The sequence below is a fragment of the Camelina sativa genome, chromosome 3, assembly GCF_030686135.1.
Source record: "Camelina sativa cultivar CO46 ecotype springtype chromosome 3, ASM3068613v1".
In the NCBI taxonomy this organism is placed as follows: Eukaryota; Viridiplantae; Streptophyta; class Magnoliopsida; order Brassicales; family Brassicaceae; genus Camelina; species Camelina sativa.
In genome coordinates, this window is record NC_141882.1 from 9,692,348 (window position 1) to 9,711,844 (window position 19,497).

The following is a 19,497-nucleotide window of genomic DNA, read 5'->3' on the forward strand; positions in this document are numbered from 1 at the left end:
AACCTCGTATCTCCCACAAATCGTATCATATGGTTTATTATCCATGATTGTATATATGTACATCAAATTGTCAACGTTTCATATCGTATATCCTAAGTTTATAAAATTCTACTTTTTCCCATCATATTATTGCTTATTAATACTTAAAAGGTATTGCCATTGAAACTGCTTCGTTTAAACTCATGAAGATATGTGAAACGATAACAAATTTGAACTATATCAGATAATTGTTTAGACTAATGCATTTTTCAACTACAGTATAAATTAGTATCTAATTACAATATATTAAACTAGTACTAGTATTTTGTCCATGTTACATTATAAATTACATTCAAAGCTAATTTGAATGTTCACATCATTAGATAAAACTAAAAAATCCCATTTGGAGTTCGAATTAATTTTCTGATGTTATTCAGTTAACGTAGTCAAATTGCGCGCATTGGTCTCTAAATACATGAATAGGAACTTTAAATGTTAATTATCACAAAAAATCTTTTGAGAGTTGCTAACTTGCTATAAAACGCCGAGACGATATATAGTAAGAAGTATGATCGAATATAAAAAGTAAATATATGGTTCATCCTCATGGATACGGTCGTATATGCGTAAATCCTAAAAAGCCTATATTATTGGGATACTAAAATCAAAAATCACACGTCAATCAAGCGTAAATTACCCAACATGGAACTTGATCCAATCCATTACATACACGTGGCGACTTTTCATTGGTTGTTGTCTTTTTATTTGAGTATAAAAAATATTAGCCCACCACGCTCCTCATTCGTCAATAACAAAAAAGAGAACCAAAGACCAAAGTGAGAAACTTAAAATGGCGGGAAACTCATTTATGGCTCCGGCGATTATGCTCGCCGTGCTTCTCCTTATTTTACCGGAGATCTACGCCGGACACGACTACCGCGATGCTCTCCGTAAAAGCATCCTCTTCTTCGAGGGTCAACGCTCCGGCAAACTCCCGCCAGATCAACGTCTTAAATGGCGCCGTGACTCCGCCTTGCGCGACGGTTCCTCCGCCGGCGTAGATTTAACGGGAGGATACTACGACGCCGGAGATAACGTGAAGTTTGGATTCCCGATGGCGTTCACGACGACGATGATGTCGTGGAGCGTCATAGATTTCGGTAAAACGATGGGACCGGAGCTTGAAAACGCCGTGACGGCTATCAAATGGGGAACGGATTATCTAATGAAAGCGACTCAGATTCCCGGAGTCGTATTTGTCCAAGTCGGAGACGCTTACTCTGATCATAATTGCTGGGAACGTCCCGAGGACATGGACACGCTTAGAACGGTTTATAAAATTGATAAAGACCATCCTGGTTCGGAAGTCGCGGGAGAAACCGCAGCCGCACTAGCAGCCGCGTCGATCGTGTTTGAAAAACGCGATCCAGCATACTCCAAGATGCTCCTGGACCGAGCAGCAAGGGTACTTTTATTACTTTAACGTTTCTTTTAATACGAACACAAATCGTGATTTTGTCAAAAAAAAGTGTTAGCAATTGGTTATTATACTTTGCTTGTGTGATAAATATTCTCTTTATTGGTTTCTAATCATGTTTCCGTACATTTTTGACCCACATGCATAGATTTAGACAATTAGACCTACTATGAAGTATGAACTACTTTTATCTTTGTTAGAAACGTAAGAACCATTTCACATTACTTAATTAAAGAAACAAATTAAGCTTTTGACTTTGTGTATTTTTGATATCTACGAAAATAAACTTATTATATGGAAAATGTATTCACAGGTGTTTGCCTTCGCCCAAAAGTACCGAGGAGCGTACAGTGATAGTCTTTACCAAGCAGTGTGTCCTTTTTATTGCGATTTCAACGGTTACGAGGTAACTACAGATTTTATCAACGATTTGACATTTCTTAATTTCATAAGCTTTTAGTTAATGAAGTTGTGTGTATAGGATGAGTTGCTTTGGGGAGCAGCATGGCTACACAAAGCTTCAAAGAAACGTGTATATAGAGAGTTCATTGTGAAAAACCAAGTTATCCTAAGAGCTGGAGATACGATCCACGAGTTTGGTTGGGATAACAAACATGCCGGGATTAATGTCTTAATCTCCAAAATGGTATTAATGGGAAAAGCAGATTATTTTCAGAGTTTTACGCAAAACGCTGATGAGTTCATCTGTTCTTTATTGCCTGGAATCTCCCATCCTCAAGTCCAATACTCACAAGGTATTAAAATTTCAAAATTAATATATAGTTTATTTGATAATATTTTTTGTGGTATTCTTGATCATGTTGTATACTTGTATTCATACTATACAGGAGGACTATTAGTGAAGAGTGGAGGGAGCAATATGCAGCATGTAACATCATTGTCGTTTTTGTTACTTACATATTCTAATTATCTAAGTCACGCCAAAAAGGTGGTGCAATGTGGTGACTTCACAGCTTCGCCTGCTCTTCTACGCCAAACCGCCAAGCGTCAGGTAACTAAAACTAATTAACCATCATAACTCTGTTTCACCATGGAGACGTTTCATCAACGTAAGTGTTAATGTTGTTTGGTGGCGTACGTTATAAAATAGGTGGACTACATACTAGGAGATAATCCGATGAAAATGTCGTATATGTTTGGATACGGTCCGAAGTTTCCTCAGATGATTCACCATCGTGGCAGCTCGGTTCCTTCAGTTGTGGACCATCCTGGTCGTATAGGGTGCAAAGACGGTTCTCGTTACTTCCTCAGTCCGAATCCTAACCCTAACTTATTGATTGGTGCCGTCGTTGGTGGCCCTAATGTCACTGACGATTTTCCTGATTCGAGACCTTACTTTCAGTTGACCGAGCCGACGACTTACATCAACGCACCTCTGTTGGGCCTTCTTGGTTACTTCTCGGCCCGTTCTTAGATTTCACACCTCCAAAGCAATGAGGTCTACAAAGATTATGATGATTAGCTTCTTGTTAGAGTAAACTCTAGAGGTGTGCTGATTAGTTACTAGACCGCCCTACCAGATATTGACAATTCTTAATGTGTTTACACTTTATAAACCATAAGAATTAGTCGATGATAAAAAAATTATTCCATTTGTAAAAACACAAAAATATATTTGTAAAAACACAAAGTGTTCATCTTAATTAATTTGGAAGCAAATATGCAACCTGAATTGAATTTAGTTCTTTACATTTCGGAGTTTCAATGTTATTGAGGTGGTTTAGAAGTTTTTTTTTAGTTAAAAATATTAAGATTTAGATTTCAATGACATTTAGGAAGATTTATACCATAAGTTCCCTAAATTGAAATAATCTAAAGACTCATTAAAACAAAGAATACACATTCCTTAATTTTGAAAGCAACACCAAAGAATGAATTTCGTATTTTACATTAAATGGTTCTCCAAATTACACACGATTTAATACGGAGTAATGTATTGAGTAATTATAAGAATCATTAATGTTTTTTAATCATGGGAGTAAGGGAAAAACAAAGAGTAATAAACTAATAATGGGAGAAAAGGAGGAGACAAGAGTAATTAATGTTTAATGACCAAACCCAAAATTAAAAGTTTTGTAAAAATCATTAACATTTAGGAATTTGTCTCCTCCACAACACAAAGAACGCTATTTTGTCTCCTCCACAAGCCCTTACCCATCTCATCTCATCTCATCTCATCTCATCTCATCTCTCAGACATTTCGTCAAACAGATGGTGTTCGCTTCGACACAGTTAACTAAGTAGGGGTGTTTAGCTTGGTTTTTTTTTTTTGTTCTTTTCCGATTCGAAGGGGAGGGGAGAAATAGGGAAGAAGAGGGTCTTAGCCGAGGGATATGATAGAGATGGAAGGAGTTGAGCTAGAGCTAGAGAGAAGAAGCAAGTTCTTGAACAGCTTGATACAGAAGAAGAAAGCCAAAGAACAGCAAGATCAGAAAGATGAGTTTAATGTCCGAGTTAGGGCTTCAGATATGCCTTTGCCTCAACAAAACAGAGCCTTTAGTTTGTCTCGTGAGATTTTGAATGCTACGCCTGGGAAGGCTGATAACAAACGACTCGCTCTTGCCCTCAAAAAGGTTCGATCTTTTTTCTCTCTTCTGATTTCTCTGTATCTGGGTTGAAATTGGAGTCACTGAAGTTTGGTATTGTGGAGTGAGTTTTGAAATTTGATCACTGCTTTTGGGTTTCTAGGGCTAAGTCTCAAAGTCTCATGCTTTCTGTAAAAATGTGGGGTTATATTGTCTTTTTCGTTCTTGATTGGTTTGAAGATGTGTGTAAGTTGTTATGTGATGAATCTTGAATTTGGATTTTCGTTTTTGTGTACTTGCAGAGTATTGAATTTCGTATATGGTCCCATATTTGAATTTGTTTCATTGTTGTTTTCTTTTCTATTTGTAGCTTCTTCTTTTTAGTCTACTTGACTTGGTCGTTTTTGTGTTGCAAGGACCAGTTCATTGAGATGATTTTGGAGCTGAGTTAGGCCATGACTAATAAGACCTAGCATTTACCACCTTATTATGTAAATGTGCTGTTAGATTTAGATGCTACCTAATGATAAACTCTGAAGCATGTTTGCCGTAGGATTTGAACCTTGCCCATATACAACCTTTTATAAAGGACTTGGTTGTCTTCTGATAAACCAGCTTGGCATTACACTGCCCCATATATAGAGTTGTCCATCTATGGATTTTCTAATTTGCACAGTGTATGTATGGCTCAGTGGTTGATGATTATAACTTTAAAATGTGAGGATATTATTCCTTCTTATAGGGATTTTGATGATTAGCTTTTGGTTTTTACATATGGAGCGAAATGGAGCACTTTTTGATTGCTAGGAATTTGTGAATCCCTCAACTTATCATATTTGAATAGGTAGATGCATTGATTAATCCATATATTGGTTTTATGTAGTAGTTGTGTAAGAAAAATTCAGTGTTCACTTATCTATGTGCAGCTTACTGTTTTCAATGTTCTTTAGTTAATCTACCACCCACAGCTTTTATGATTGACATACAAGTCAGGTTCTGCTGCGTGTCCTTTCATATGATTGACATATGTTTCTTATCTCTTAAGTTCAGCTTCCATGTTAGCCGCTAAAGTGAATCTTAGCGTCCCATTTGTCTAACGACATGTTGCAGCTGATTTAAAAACTAAACTCATCATACAAATTTTTCTCATCTGTCTTACATTTTCAGGACTTCGATTCAGCATACGGCCCGGCATGGCACTGCATTGTTGGAACAAGCTTTGGTTCATACGTGACTCATTCCATTGGAGGATTCATATATTTTCAGATCGACAAAGTTTACGTTCTCCTATTCAAAACCGCAGTGGAGCCGTTAGATCAAAAATGAGACAAAAGTTGATTGATGATTGCTCTCCTTCCCTTTCAATTTCTCTGTCATTGTAGTAATCACCACTCTGTGTAATTCACAGAGTTAATATCTCCCCTGCCTAGACAAAATAAATCTTTGTGGCTCGGCTCCCTATTGTGTAATTAGAAGTGACTTTTTATCTTGTGAATTATTGTTTCCACTTCACAACAATGCAACAACATATTCTTCTTCTTCTAACAACTTCTCTTTCGGCTGTTACTGGAATGAGTTTTAAAATAGTTTTTAGATAAATTCAGAACCTTAATTGTCGGATTGTAATTGGTACTTAGTACTAACGCAATAGGCCAACTAACTTAATTCGAGTTCTTTGTGTCTGTTGACATTTTCGTCTCCTTGAAGAGAGGCTTTAGAGTTTAAACCCAAAACCTCTAATACCAATTTGGCACCTCCCGGTTTAATAGAATCAAAACACACACAAACAAAAAAAAAAAAAAAATCAGTGAAGAAGCAAAAAAAAAAATGGAACAATCTCAGCGAACAACAGTCGCTGCTGCAACGCCTTCGTCTTCACGATCTTACCAATTCCACCCTGCTCGTGCTGCTATCATCGATCTCTTCAATCTCTACTTAGGAAGAGGAAGCCGTCCTAAGCCCGATGAGTCCCTCCGAGATCCTCCGTAAGTTTTCTACCTTGTTCGATTTGTTAATTGATTCAATCTCAACTTGACCATCGAATTTGATTAAAAAGATTGATACTTTTGATTTAGGAACAAATCACAGAAGCGTGTTCATGCTCCCAACAGAGACTTACCCCCAAGAAACGAGCAATTTATTTTGGATTTTGAGCAGCTTCAGACCCAATTCAATGTAAAGTTTCGTTTTTTTTTAAAAAAAAAAATACTATCTTTTAGCTTCTCTTTGTGATTCTGTAGACATTAAAGTTTGCTTTTTTTGCGAACTCTTTATTAGGATCCAGAGCAATTGAGGACGATTACGGAGTCAGTTTTGATATCTTTGGTTGTTCAATGTAGCAACCATGCGCCTCGTGCTGAGTTTCTTCTCTTTGCATTGCGTACATTGTGTAGGATTAGTTATATCAATTGGGATACTTTTTTACCATCCCTTCTCTCTTCGGTTTCTGCTGCTGAGGCGTCCATAACACAAAGTGCTCAAGCAGCTGCAGCTGCAGCAGCGGCTGGTTCTTCTGCTACTTCTTCACAGTCTTTAGTTCCTGTATCTGTGAATCCTATTGTCCCTAGCTCGTCGAATTATCATTCATCTAATCCAACGTCATTGTTGCCTTCAGCTCATGGTATTGGTTCTCCATCACCTTCAGGCAATGAGCCGGGAATGTCTTTCCCACAGGTTAGATCTTTGGAGAATGGACAGCAGATGATTGCAAGGGCAGGCCAGACTGTAAGAGAGACTGCTATGAGAAACAGTCAACGGATAAGAGCTGCTGCTATCAACAGTCTGCGTCAGCTCAGTTGCAAGATTATCTTGATTGGTGTTGAATTTAATCTAAAACCTGTTACTCATGCTGAGATTTTCCAGTACATGATGAATTGGCTTGTGAACTGGGACAGGAGAGATCTGGGAACTGAGGACTCTGCAGGAAAGTCGTGGAGATCTGAGAAAACTTTAGCTGAATGGTTGCGGAGTTGTTTGGATGTGATCTGGCTGTTGGTAGAAGAGGGTGAATCTAGGATTCCGTTTTATGAGTTGTTGCGCAGTGGTCTACAGTTTATAGAGAACATACCTGATGATGAAGCTTTGTTCACTCTTATCATGGAGATACACCGGAGGCGAGATGCCATGGCCATGCACATGCTTATGTTGGACCAACATCTTCACTGTCCAACATTTGGTACCCATCGTATAGTGTCCCATATAACTGCCAATGTTTCAGTTGAAGCTATGGCACACTTTCGACATTCACCAATTACGTATCCAAGTGTGCTTGGTGAACCTTTGTATGGAGAGGTGATTTCCATGAAACTCTGGAGATTAGTTTCATAGCTTAGTTATGTACATGCTTTGCATTAGGCAGACTATTTGTGATCTTCAATCATCTCTTCTTCTTTTTCAATACTGGCAGGATCTGGCGATGTCTATTCCAAAAGGAAGCCTGGATTGGGAGAGAGCAGTGCGCTGCATTAGACATGCTATTCGCACTACGCCATCACCGGACTGGTGGAAGCGTGTTCTTGTTGTGGCCCCTTGTTATAGACCACCTCCACAAGCAGCACCCATCCCTGGTGCTGTTTTCACTTCTGACATGATTTGCGAGGCAATCATTGACAGGATTGTTGAGCTTCTTAAGCTAACCAACGCAGGCAATGTTTGTCTTTCCCTATTTCTCATGTCTTTGATCTATCACTTCCATTGAAATCTATGGAAAATGTTTTGAAATAGAAAGTGGTTTTGCTAATTGTCACAATCTGTAAAGAAACTACATTCTTACGTTATATTCTAGTCGATATTAAGTTTGGAAATTTTATAATGGTTCATTAGTTAGGCTTAGATAGAAAAAAAGATAAAAGTAAGAGTTGAGATACCATTATACTAAGACTGGTTTGGTATTGATTTGGTAGCTGTTGCTTTTCCCCCCTCTCTATGCAGATGCAAATTGCTGGCAAGAGTGGCTGGTTTTCTCGGATATTTTCTTCTTTTTAATCAAAAGTGGGTGTACTGATTTTGTTGATTTCATTGACAAGTTGGTTTTACGCCTTAACGGTGTTGATAACCATATTCTTCGGACGAATCATGTGACGTGGCTGCTTGCACAAATAATACGCGTGGAGCTTGTGATGACTGCTTTGAATTCAGATGCTAAAAAGGTCGTTTCTCAATTATATTGATGTGTTTGCTGCTGCAATGCCGTTATTTATACTTCTTTTTTTGTTGAGCTTGACATCGCAACTTGTGCTCTATTTGGGTTTTCTCTCAGGTGGAGACTACTAGGAAGATCTTATCATTTCACAGGGAAGACAGAAATTCTGATCCCAATAATCCTCAGAGTGTGTTGCTTGACTTCGTAAGCAGTTGTCAGAATCTACGGATTTGGTCACTAAGCACAACGACTAGGGCATACCTTAACAATGAACAGCTATTGAAGGGAAAACAAATCGATGAGTGGTGGAGAAGCAAAGGTACATTAGGTTTCAATTGCATGGCTTGGAGTGTGAAGCAGAGAATTCCCGATTATGAAAAACGTCCTCTCATTATGTTTCTTGTTTGAGTTTCTCAGGGGAGCGCATGATGGATTATATGAATATGGATGATAGGTCGATTGGCATGTTTTGGGTTGTTTCCTACACCATGGCACAACCAGCATGTGAAACAGTTATAAATTGGTTATCTTCAGCTGGCATGGCTGAGTTGCCGGGATTACAGCCAAACGACAGAGTAATGATGACGCAGGAAGTGACACCGTTACCTATGTCATTGCTATCTGGCTTTTCAATGAATTTGTGCTTGAAATTGGCCCTTCAGATGGAAGAAGCTTTGTTTGTTAGCCAGGTTTGTTTCCTTTGTCTCACAATATATGTTAAGTGATGCACTGATCTATGAAGAACATCTTCTTTGCCAGTTTTACTTAGTGACCTGTTTTCTTACGGTTTAGTAAACAAAAGTGTTTTAATTATTCAAAAATGTTGATAATTGATTTTAAAATCCTGAGAAAAATGAATTTGGTGAACATCTGAGTGCAGGTTGTTCCTAGTATTGCAATGGTTGAGACATACACAAGATTGCTGCTGATTTCCCCTCACTCGATGTTTCGTTCGCATTTCAGTGTAAGCTATTTGGTTCTATCTTGTTGCCTTTTGACGTTCATTATCTTATGTTTTATTACTATCATCTATTGATCATAAGCGATTCATGAGATTAACTAACTTTCTGTAGCAATTGGCCCAGCGAAATGCTTCTCTGCTAAGCAAGCCTGGGGTCACGTTGCTTGTTCTTGAGATTCTGAATTATCGTTTGCTTCCGCTCTACAGGTATAACGAGCAAATAGTTCTCAAATTGGAGTCAACCCTTCTATACTTTTTAACTGGGTCCTCGTAGTTAGATGATAATTGTCTAGAGCTTTCGCTATATTGGCTGTTTGACCTGATGACACAAGTTCACTGATCCTATTGATGCACCTTTTGCAGATACCAAGGAAAGAGTAAAACTTTAATGTATGATGTTACTAAAATAATATCTGCATTGAAAGGAAAACGTGGTGACCACCGTATATTCAGACTAGCTGAAAACTTATGCATGAATCTCATTTTATCACTCAGAGACTTTTTTTCTGTGAAAAGGGAGGGAAAAGTAAGTGGGCTTTTCGAATTACATTACTCACTGTCTCCTTATTCTGTGCCAGAATGATTCAGGTGTAAATAATTGTTCTTCTGTTATTATCACCAGGGGCCAACTGAATTCACTGAAACATTAAACCGCACAACCATCATGACTCTTGCTATCACGATCAAAACACGTGGTATCGCTGACGCTGATCATTTAGTTTATTTGCAAACCATGTTGGAACAAATACTCGCGACGAGTCAGCATACATGGTCAGAGAAGACGATGCGACATTTTCCAACCCTTCTCCGTGACACTTTGGTTGGACGGGTAGACAAGAGGGGCCTATCAATTCAAGCGTGGCAACAGGCTGAAACAACTGTGATAAACCAGTGCACTCAGCTTCTCTCACCATCTGCTGAACCCGCGTACGTTGTGACATACCTCGGTCACAGTTTTCCTCAACACCGCCAGTATCTATGTGCTGGTGCTTGTCTGCTGATGCAAGGCCACGCTGATAACATCAACAGCGCAAATCTGGTTTGCTTTGCTTAGCTCTTCATATTTGTGAATAGATTGACAGTTAATAGTGGTATGATTTTCTCTTCTAACCGATTATTATCAGGCACGGGTTCTGAGAGAAGTTTCTCCTGAAGAAGTCACTGCTAACATATACACTTTGGTCGATGTTTTGCTCCACCACATTCATGTAGATCTTCAGCAAGGACAATCTTTAGAGGTTTCTGTCTACCAGAAGAGATTGACCTCACTTTTGCTTGATCCAACTTCTTACATTGCATCCTGATATGTTTTTAGGCAGTACTAGACAAGGCAGGCGCAAATCTTGCATTTTTCTTCTGGACACATGAAATGCTTCCTCTCGACGTTTTTCTTCTAGCGCTCATTGATCGTGATGATGATCCGCACGCCTTGATAATTGCAGTACGTTCATGCTTTTTAAGTGAAAAGAAGCTTAAGATCACAGAAATTATACAATTTTTTTTTTTGAATTTGTTTACAGATGAGCCTACTAAAAACGCCAGACCTTCTGCTGAGGATTAAAAACTACTGCCAAAACCGTGGGTCTCCTGAGCATTGGCTTATCACACAGGTGTTCAAACGAAATGACTTGCAGAAGGCCCTTGGTAGCCATCTTTCTTGGAAGGACAGGTAATATATCTAGCCCACTTCAACGTCAAAATAACTGAGTCCTAACAAAAATCCCCTTAATCACATGGCTTTGATTGTTTGATGGGTTTTGTTGTGATGGAACCTTCCATGAAAACTTGGCAAACTTGTGTATGACCAGGAATTGTGTGATCTTTATTTATCTGTATTTGGTAAGTTTGTGGTACATTCTGGAAAAATTTGGAAAATGTTTTGCCTTTTCATTGTCTTGAACGCAGGTATCCGACGTTCTTTGATGATATTGCCGCGCGTTTGCTTCCAGTTATCCCACTAGTGGTGTACAGGCTCATCGAGAACAATGCGATGGAGCAAGCTGATAATCTTTTGCTTTTACACTCGCATTTTCTAGCTTACCATCCTCTCAGATTCACGTTTGTTCGTGACATACTCGCCTATTTCTATGGTCATCTTCCTGGGAAACTTGTTCTGCGCATGCTCAAAGTACTTGATCTCAGCAAGGTATATTGTTTTTCACCATTCTGTTCAGATACCTTTGACCGTAACTATTTCCACAGTTTATTAAACAGAACGTAACAACTCTTTTGACATTCCCGCAGATTCCATTCTCTGAATCATTCCCGCAGTACATTAGCCCAGCCGGTGCAGCTGTATGCCCACCTCTAGATTACTTCGCCACTCTTCTGCTTAATCTCGTAAACAACGTTATACCTCCACTTAGCAGCAGCAGCAACTGCAGCTCGAGGTCTGGCTCAATGGCAGACATCTTAAACAGCTCAGCGAGACCTCCTCATGGAAAAACTCCAGGAACATCTCAGCCTGGACCAGCAAACGCCTCTGAGGGCCAGAAAGCATTCTATCAGATCCAGGATCCAGGAACTTACACTCAATTGGTTCTTGAGACGGCCGTGATCGAGATCCTCTCGCTTCCCGTCTCCGCTGCTCAGATTGTCTCTTCGCTTGTCCAGATAATTGTCAACATACAATCGACTCTCATTCAATCTGGAAACGGGTTCCAGGGCGCTGCAAACGGGGTGGGGCAAGGTTCAGTACTGCCTACGTCTCCCTCAGGAGGGAGCACGGACTCCATGAGCGCTGGCCGGTCCAATTGTCTGATTCCTGGTATCAACACGGCGAGCTTTGTCTCTAGAAGCGGTTATACATGTCAGCAACTGTCGTGTCTGTTGATTCAAGCTTGTGGGCTCTTGTTGGCTCAGCTCCCTCCGGATTTTCACACGCAGCTTTACTCGGAGGCATCACGTGTGATAAGGGAAACATGGTGGCTTAAGGACGGGACGAGATCACAAGGTGAAATAGACTCGGCTCTTGGATACGCTTTGATGGATCCTACATGGGCTGCTCAGGACAACACCTCTACTGCCATAGGTACGCTATAGCTACTGGATCTATATGTGGATGCTTGTTTGGATTTTGCTTTTTTACATGTGTCTCGCTGTGTCTTCTTCCAGGAAATACAGTCGCCTTGCTTCATGCTTTCTTCAGCAATCTCCCACAAGAATGGCTTGATGGCACGAATAACATCATCACGAATCTCCGACCTGTGACATCTGTTGCAATGCTCAGAGTTGTATTCCGTATTATGGGGCCACTGCTTCCGAGGCTCGCCAACACACATACGCTCTTTAACAAGGTACTCTTATTGCTGTACCCATATGATGAAAGTGGTCAGTCTTTTCAAGTATATGCTTGTGAGAGTCTATGTAACATTCTGTTCATATTAAATTTTATATCAATGGCTGGATAAAACTTTAAATATTATATTGTTGCCATCTTCTAGCATGTTAATACATAGTCTCTCGAGTAGACAACATAACTAGAACGATCTTCCATTTCTAGTAACTTGACTTTGGTGATCATTTTTTGTTTTTCAACAGACGCTAGCCCTTCTCTTAAGCGCATTGGTCGATGTGTTTGGAAAGAACACACAGACAACAGCCCCTGTTGAAGCATCCCAGATTGCAGATCTTATTGATTTCTTGTAAGCATGTTTTCTTTATCCCAAGCCGTACAAAAATTTACCCTGCAACATATTATCTTGTGAGGATTTGTTTGGATGATTTAGATGTCAATTATTGCAGACACCATATTATTCACTACGAGGGACAAGGGGGAGCTGTTCAAACTAACAGCAAGCCGAGACCAGACATCTTGGTATTAATCGGAAGAGCAGCAGATTCTCTCCGACCAGATGTACAGCACCTTCTCGCTCACCTCAAAACCGACCCCAATTCTTCGATATACGCAGCTGCTCATCAGAATACTGCAAAGACCAACACCTCTTAATAATCACTCAGATGATGATAATGTGTGTCCTGGGTGGAGATAAAGTCGTAGAGCGATAGAAGCACAGAAGATTGTTTATTCCACATCTGGTAAATTTGGTTCATGGTCTACAACTTGTTTTGTTTGTATTGTGTATATAACATTTTGTTTCTCTTATTTATGAAACTATGTTTTGAACTCAGGCTATGTGTGAGTTAATTTGATAAATTTTGTGTTGACGACAATTATGACATATTATCTTGTAAAAAACTTTAAATTACTATTAAGGCAAAAAAATTATTTTAGATACACAATTTTAAAAAAAAAATCTTAAAATCACTTGTGCTAAAAAAAATCTGATCAAAAGAATCAGATTAGAGGCGAGGCGGACTGAACATTCGAACTGGTGATGTTGCATATACTAAATCGTTTGTCAAAATCATTTGACCACGGGACAAACGAAACATTTTTAGAATAATAAATTAATCTCATTTTCTCATATTTAATTGACCACTACCATCTATGTCTTTGTGTATTTTTCCACTGTTTTCTTATCCTTCATATTTCTTCTCGTCATTTTCATTGTCAAATTTTAGTGATAATTGTCATCATTATTTTTCTAGTCCGGTTATTCGTTACACTCTTATTCTTCCTCTTCCTCCTCAGCTATTTCACATTCCCACTGAATAATCATTTCAATTTTTTTTTTTAAATTACCACAAAACTTGGTAACCCATCAAACTCCAAAACCAAAATTATTGCCTCTTTTTCGTAAAATTTGTGTAATTCATGGATCAGCATAATCAACATATGAACTCAATTATTCTTTCACTTGTATACTTACTCGGTTATAGATCCATACGCATTGAAACTTTTATAATATTTTAAACTTTCTATAAGGTATTTATAATATTTTTAAATATTATATAGAGTTTTAATATTTATAATATTTTTGAAAATTTTAAAAGTTTATAATTGTAATATTTAAAACTATAATATTTTTGAACCTTTTAAAAGTTTGTAATTGTAATATTTAAAAATTTTTAAATCTTTAAATTTGGACGCTTGTTAAATCAAGCTTCCTGTTCACTCGTAGTTGGAAGCATATTAATCTTATTTATAATGGTTCTCAGCTATTGTCTAAAACTTTTATAGCCGATGTGGGATGTTGTACATACACTTATTTATAAGTATTTTAATATAGAAATTTTACATAATATCAAAAATATTAAATATTGAGATCTCTAATTTTGATTGGTCATTTAAAACATCTGAATATACAAAATTCTGGAAATTTTAAAAAATATTAATTAATGACATGTCGAATCTCTATTGGATGTTTTAAAGCCTATGTGGACAGTCTTAGGAACTTATAGCTCCTACTTTTATTTAGTATAGACTAGGTTTTGAACCCACGCTACGCGTGGGTTTATTTGATATATTTTGATGAAAATTATATATACTCATTCTCTTTCAAAATATAAGAAATGATCACTTTAAAAAAAGTTTAACCAATCATAAATAAAACTGTATAATCAAAAATATTAAACTAATCTAAAAGTAGCATAGAAACTTGAAAACATCTTATGTTTTGAAACAAAAAATCTTTTCTAAAACATCTTATATTATGAAACGGAGGGAGTATGTGACTGATGACAATGATGAAATATTATCTTATAAAAAATTTTAGATTAGTATTAAGTAAAAATTTAAGTTTCAGATACACAATTTTTTAAAATATAAAAATCAGTTGTGTTATAAAATCAAATCTGATAAAAAAATCATAAATTTAACTTGACGTCCAGGCGAGGCAAATCAAACTGATGACCTCACATATCCTAAACTATTTCTTTGACCACCAGAAAAACGAAACAATTTTATAATCATGAATTTAACTCGTTTTCATATTTAATTGATCGTTACCACCTGTGTTTTCGTGTTTTTTATTCAATGTTTTCTTATTCTTCATATTCTTTCTTGTCATTTTCATTTTCAAATTTTGTGTTATTTGTCATCGTAACTTTTACCGTTTGGTTCTTCGTTATACTCTTTTTCTTCTTCTTCCTCGTCAACTTCTTCACATTCTTCCACTGAAAAACCTTTTTTAGACTACCACACAACTTGTTAACCCATCAAACTCCAAGAAAAAATCATTTCTTTTCTCATAAAATTTGTGAAATTCATGATTACGAGCATAGTCAACACATGCACCCAATTATTGACAATTTTATCCATATACTTATTTGGTTTTAGATCCACGCGTTTAGAAACTTCTCAAACCAAAATCTTTACTTGGTTTATAATATTTTTAAAACATAATAAAATAACTAATAATTATTCATTTAATATGAATCATATGATATATAGAAATAAATCATCAAATAAAACACTATAAGAACATATTAATTATAAATAAATAATATCAATTATATTATATCATCAAATAATATCAACCGTATCATATTATCAAATAACCATAATCGTATATAGCAGTAACCGCTTGAACTGTAACCGTTTGTTAAACGGTTCTCGTTAAGGTTACAAAAATTTCTAACCACAACCGATGGTTAATAAACCTTAACCGTGACAACCATAATCCTGGTCATGTCTGTGTATAGCTAATAAAACATGTGCATTTGTCGTCCTTTTTTTTTTCTTTAGACCTCAAAATTTGACTCAAACATCAAATTAAGGTCTTGCGATGTCAATCCTTTTTCCTTAAACCCAAAAATGAAAATTTAATGAAAGAATATCAACTTATCTATAAAATCATACACAAAAATATGTTTTACAGCTCATAAAAAAAAAACACAAATGTAGATAAATAAGATAATTTATGTTTTACATCAATATTTCTAATATTTTAAACTTTTAAAAGGTTTCAAAATATAAAATTTGAACCTTTTAAAAATTTTCAATATTTATAATATTTTAAACATTTAAAATTTAAAACTTATAATATTTAAAAACTTTTTAAAAGCTAAGAACTTTTAAAAGTTTCAATATTTATAATATTTAAACTTTTAAAATTTTTAAATATTATAATATTTTTTTGAAACTGTCTAAAGTTTTAATTTGATCAAATAAAAAACCAGATCAAACCAAATAAAACTTTTAAACTTGGACGCCTGATAAATCAAGTTTTCCTGCTCATTCGTTGTTGGAAGCATATTAATCTTATTTATACTGGTTCTGAACCATTGTCTAAAACATTTCTAGCCGATGTGGGATATTGTACTTAGTTCTTTGATTTCCATAAATTTAAAATTTTCCTTTTTTAAAAAAATTCTGTAAATTTAAAAAATGTGAATGAATGATATGTCAAATCATGATAGGTTGTTTAAATTAATTCTTAATATAGATATTCTGGAAATTGTATAAAATGTTAATAAGTGATATGTCAAATTTCTATTGGTTGTTTAAAATCCTATGTGGACGGCCTTAGGAGCTTATAGCTCCTATTTTTTATTAGTATAGATTTAATATTTTAAAATTTCTATGGAGGTTAAGTAATTGTAATATTTTAAAACATTCTAGTTTAAATATTTTTAATATTTGAACCTTTTAAAAGTTTCAATGTTTATAATATTTTAAATTTTTAAAATTTATAAACTAAAATTTTTTAAAAACCTTTAAAAAGCTAAGAAATTTTTAAAATTTAAAACTTATAATATTTTGAAACCTTTTAAAAGCTAAGACTTTTAGAAGTTTCAATATTTATAATATTTTAAACTTTTAAAAGGTTTTAAAATAAAATATTTGAACCTTTTGAAAAGTTCGATATCTATAATATTTTAAACTATTAAAATTTAAAAATTATAATATTTAAAAACTTTTTAAAAGCTAAGAACTTTTAAAAGTTTCAATATCTATAATATTTAAACTTTTAAAAAATTTAAATATTATAATATTTTTTAAAACTTTTTAAGCTTTTAATTTGATCAAATAAAAAACAGATTAAACCGAATAAAACTTGTAAACTTGGATGCCTGATAAATCAAGCTTTCCTGCTCATTCGTTGTTGTAATCATATTAATCTTATTTATACTGGTTCTGAACCATTGTCTAAAAATTTTCTACCCGATGTGAGATATTGTACATAGTTCTTTTATTTCCATAAATTTAAAAAATTTTACTTTTTCTAAAAAATTCTGGAAATTTAAAAAATGTTAATGAATGATATGTCAAATTTCTATTGGTTGTTTAAAATCCTATGTGGACGCCTTAACGAGCTTATAGTTTCTACTTTTTATTAGTATAGATTTAGAATTTAAATTATCTTTAGATGATAAAGTGGCCTTAAGTAATTTAAATACTTTATTTTGACAAGTGTTGTAATGAATTTGGATGACGATATAATTCATAAATTTATATAAATCGGAGTTGTACAATATTACACAATAATTATATAAATATTCATAATAAAAAAGTATATAGTAGTAATGTAAGAAGATTCACATAAACATATATAATGAAATGGTTGTAAAAATTTTAAGGTAGCTTTTGTTTCTTGCCACGAGAAGAAGATGATGATCTTTGTTTCTCCAGTTGTGTGAAAAGGCTGCCATCGTAGACGCCTCTTACTGCATCTTTCGTCAACAACCCATTTTTGTCTTTGGCCAAGTTCTGTAATAGTTGCCATTCCAAAAGAGCTGAAACCCTGTTCATTTATATATTCGCAAGTATAAGCAAATATCGTGCCATGGTACTTACTACGTTGTTGTGACTATAATTTTTAATTTGGTAGGAAAACTTTAGTAAGATAGCTAGAGAAACAACTAACGAACCATCCATTCAAGTCGTAGGTTCTCTGTTCGTCTTAAGCAATTGTTTAATTTCCTTTGAAGTGAGAGCATCTTTATGTTTACGAGCATGCTTCTTGAATATCTCCTCGAATTTTGATTCCACAAATCTGTAGTAACTAGGAAGAATGCAATGACGACATTTGTGAAGTTGTATGTTGTAATTTAAATTTGAACACGCACAAAAACACACACTCGGATAACTAAAGCATTGTTTTCTCTGTTTAATAAAAGAAAAGATCATGTAAAAACCTTCCATCCTTGTCGTAGACGTTGCTATCACTACCATGAATGCCAAAACGACTATTCTTCACTTCTATTGGAAACAACGGCGAGAATCCCTTTCCCTACTTAACATTCACACAATGGCTTCAAAAAAATATATAGTATAAGCTACATCCTAATGGTGTAAAATAGATTCTTTACAAATTAAAATCAAGTCAACAACCTAACCAAACATACTCATTCCCATCTGTTTCATTAGTAGATTCGATTTAGCCGTTACCATTTTTATTTCCCAACTTAATAGTATGATATTGCTTGATCGCATTGCGAAACCGAGAGTGGAGAAAAAAAAAAGAAAGAAAGAAGAGATAAATCATTATGGATTGATACCGGACGAGTTTTCCCGCTGAGTCCCATGTTGACGAAGATAGCAACAATAGCCGACGTGAGACGCCCTGTCCCGAGCGCTCTAAATCCTTTTTTTTTTGTTATATACATCACAACGAAAGAAATACATGTTTTTTATAAGTTAAAAACATAAGAATAAGCAACACATCAAAAATCTGAATTCATATTTTATTAATTACTTCGTACTTTTTGGTCCAAAAAAATTTCACTTAATTAGTAGTGTATGTTTGTAACTTTGTTTACCTTGGTAGGTTTCCCACGGATATACGACGCCGTCTCCGTTCCTGTCGAAGAAGGCCACATGTTTCTCCAATGCTGTCCTTCCTTCTTGACCCTTTCTTTCGACTTACAATAAGAAAAAGAAAACTACATTTAACTTTTCCCAAAAAATAGGAGATTACAAGAAACAATATATTAGGACCATTTCATCCTATTTATGGATCTTATGTATATTTTTATTAAACGTGTAATTGATGTTTGCCAAACCTTTTTCAAAAATTGTAGACCCTAATTATATTATATGCATATTTGAAATTTACATAATTATTATTATTTTTTATTTTTTTGTTAAAGAATTTACATAATTATTTATATATAAAAAATTGGAGACATGTTCAAATTAATGTAGTGGCGCACGCTAAAACCATGAATACATTTACCTTTGGACGATTTGGGGGAAACAGAAGAAGGCGATCCAGCCCGATGAGACATGAGAAATATATCAAAGATGGGGATGATTGAGATGACAGAACACTAAAACTAACATAAGCTTTCTTATATTAGGTTAGGAGCTATTCGTTAGGTGTTAGCTATACATAAACAATTAAAGATCCGATCATTTGTGTGTGTCCTCTTTATTTATGTGTATTGGACATGTATTGTCATGCGTAGACGCGTTACTCATTTTATACCAAAAGGATCAGAAAGTGTGTGACTCTTCACATTTTTTTTAATTATTATTCACTACCATCCGTTTCTTCGATTACACGGTGCCATCTCTACTCAAAGTCTCCTTGTTCATTCATCAATG

General features: G+C 35.4%; 3 protein-coding genes and 1 pseudogene across 5 annotated transcripts; 3 read left to right on the forward strand and 1 right to left on the reverse strand.

Annotated features, from left to right (window-relative positions):
• Positions 1-789: 789 nt before the first annotated feature.
• On the forward strand, positions 790-3,149 carry LOC104776452 (endoglucanase 4). The gene is made up of 5 exons (XM_010500527.3): positions 790-1,444; positions 1,770-1,862; positions 1,938-2,211; positions 2,305-2,468; positions 2,568-3,149. Exons 1-5 carry the CDS (start codon positions 830-832, stop codon positions 2,889-2,891), a joined length of 1,470 nt encoding a protein of 489 aa, XP_010498829.2. The 5' UTR covers positions 790-829; the 3' UTR covers positions 2,892-3,149.
• A 302-nt stretch (positions 3,150-3,451) lies between these two features.
• On the forward strand, positions 3,452-5,547 carry LOC104776453 (dynein light chain 1, cytoplasmic). The gene is made up of 2 exons (XM_010500528.3): positions 3,452-4,050; positions 5,170-5,547. Exons 1-2 carry the CDS (start codon positions 3,811-3,813, stop codon positions 5,326-5,328), a joined length of 399 nt encoding a protein of 132 aa, XP_010498830.1. The 5' UTR covers positions 3,452-3,810; the 3' UTR covers positions 5,329-5,547.
• A 118-nt stretch (positions 5,548-5,665) lies between these two features.
• LOC104776454 (mediator of RNA polymerase II transcription subunit 23) lies at positions 5,666-13,387 on the forward strand. Of its 2 annotated transcripts, none has more exons than XM_087508777.1 (19): positions 5,666-5,987; positions 6,078-6,177; positions 6,280-7,293; positions 7,409-7,646; positions 7,933-8,150; positions 8,261-8,462; positions 8,561-8,832; positions 9,024-9,107; positions 9,217-9,311; positions 9,468-9,630; positions 9,727-10,143; positions 10,229-10,342; positions 10,420-10,545; positions 10,625-10,773; positions 11,010-11,250; positions 11,349-12,135; positions 12,219-12,400; positions 12,645-12,748; positions 12,849-13,371. In XM_087508777.1, the coding sequence occupies exons 1-19, from the start codon at positions 5,830-5,832 to the stop codon at positions 13,051-13,053; spliced, it is 4,869 nt and encodes a 1,622-aa protein (XP_087364903.1). In that variant the 5' UTR covers positions 5,666-5,829; the 3' UTR covers positions 13,054-13,371. The 2 variants fall into 2 exon arrangements, with proteins under 2 accessions (XP_087364903.1, XP_087364904.1); XM_087508778.1 differs by having other exon boundaries at positions 5,698-5,987; positions 9,229-9,311; positions 12,849-13,387.
• Positions 13,388-17,364: 3,977 nt separating this feature from the next.
• LOC104776455 (putative peroxygenase 7) lies at positions 17,365-19,309 on the reverse strand (annotated as a pseudogene). The gene is made up of 6 exons (XR_015595425.1): positions 19,127-19,309; positions 18,711-18,812; positions 18,450-18,535; positions 18,087-18,181; positions 17,820-17,944; positions 17,365-17,692 (listed from the first exon to the last, which is right to left on the reverse strand). The product of XR_015595425.1 is annotated as a putative peroxygenase 7 (transcript).
• Between the last annotated feature and the right edge of the window lie 188 nt (positions 19,310-19,497).

Bases quoted from the DNA above. Each gene is read 5' to 3' on its own strand.
- LOC104776452 (XM_010500527.3), top strand. From the start codon at position 830: ATGGCGGGAAACTCATTTATGGCTCCGGCGATTATGCTCGCCGTGCTT. The intron at 2,212-2,304 runs GTATTAAAATTT...CATACTATACAG, and splicing joins TCAAGTCCAATACTCACAAG to GAGGACTATTAGTGAAGAGT. The intron at 2,469-2,567 runs GTAACTAAAACT...GTTATAAAATAG, and splicing joins GCCAAACCGCCAAGCGTCAG to GTGGACTACATACTAGGAGA.
- LOC104776453 (XM_010500528.3), top strand. From the start codon at position 3,811: ATGATAGAGATGGAAGGAGTTGAGCTAGAGCTAGAGAGAAGAAGCAAG. The intron at 4,051-5,169 runs GTTCGATCTTTT...TTACATTTTCAG, and splicing joins TCGCTCTTGCCCTCAAAAAG to GACTTCGATTCAGCATACGG.
- LOC104776454 (XM_087508777.1), top strand. From the start codon at position 5,830: ATGGAACAATCTCAGCGAACAACAGTCGCTGCTGCAACGCCTTCGTCT. The intron at 5,988-6,077 runs GTAAGTTTTCTA...CTTTTGATTTAG, and splicing joins GAGTCCCTCCGAGATCCTCC to GAACAAATCACAGAAGCGTG. The intron at 10,343-10,419 runs GTTTCTGTCTAC...ATATGTTTTTAG, and splicing joins AGCAAGGACAATCTTTAGAG to GCAGTACTAGACAAGGCAGG.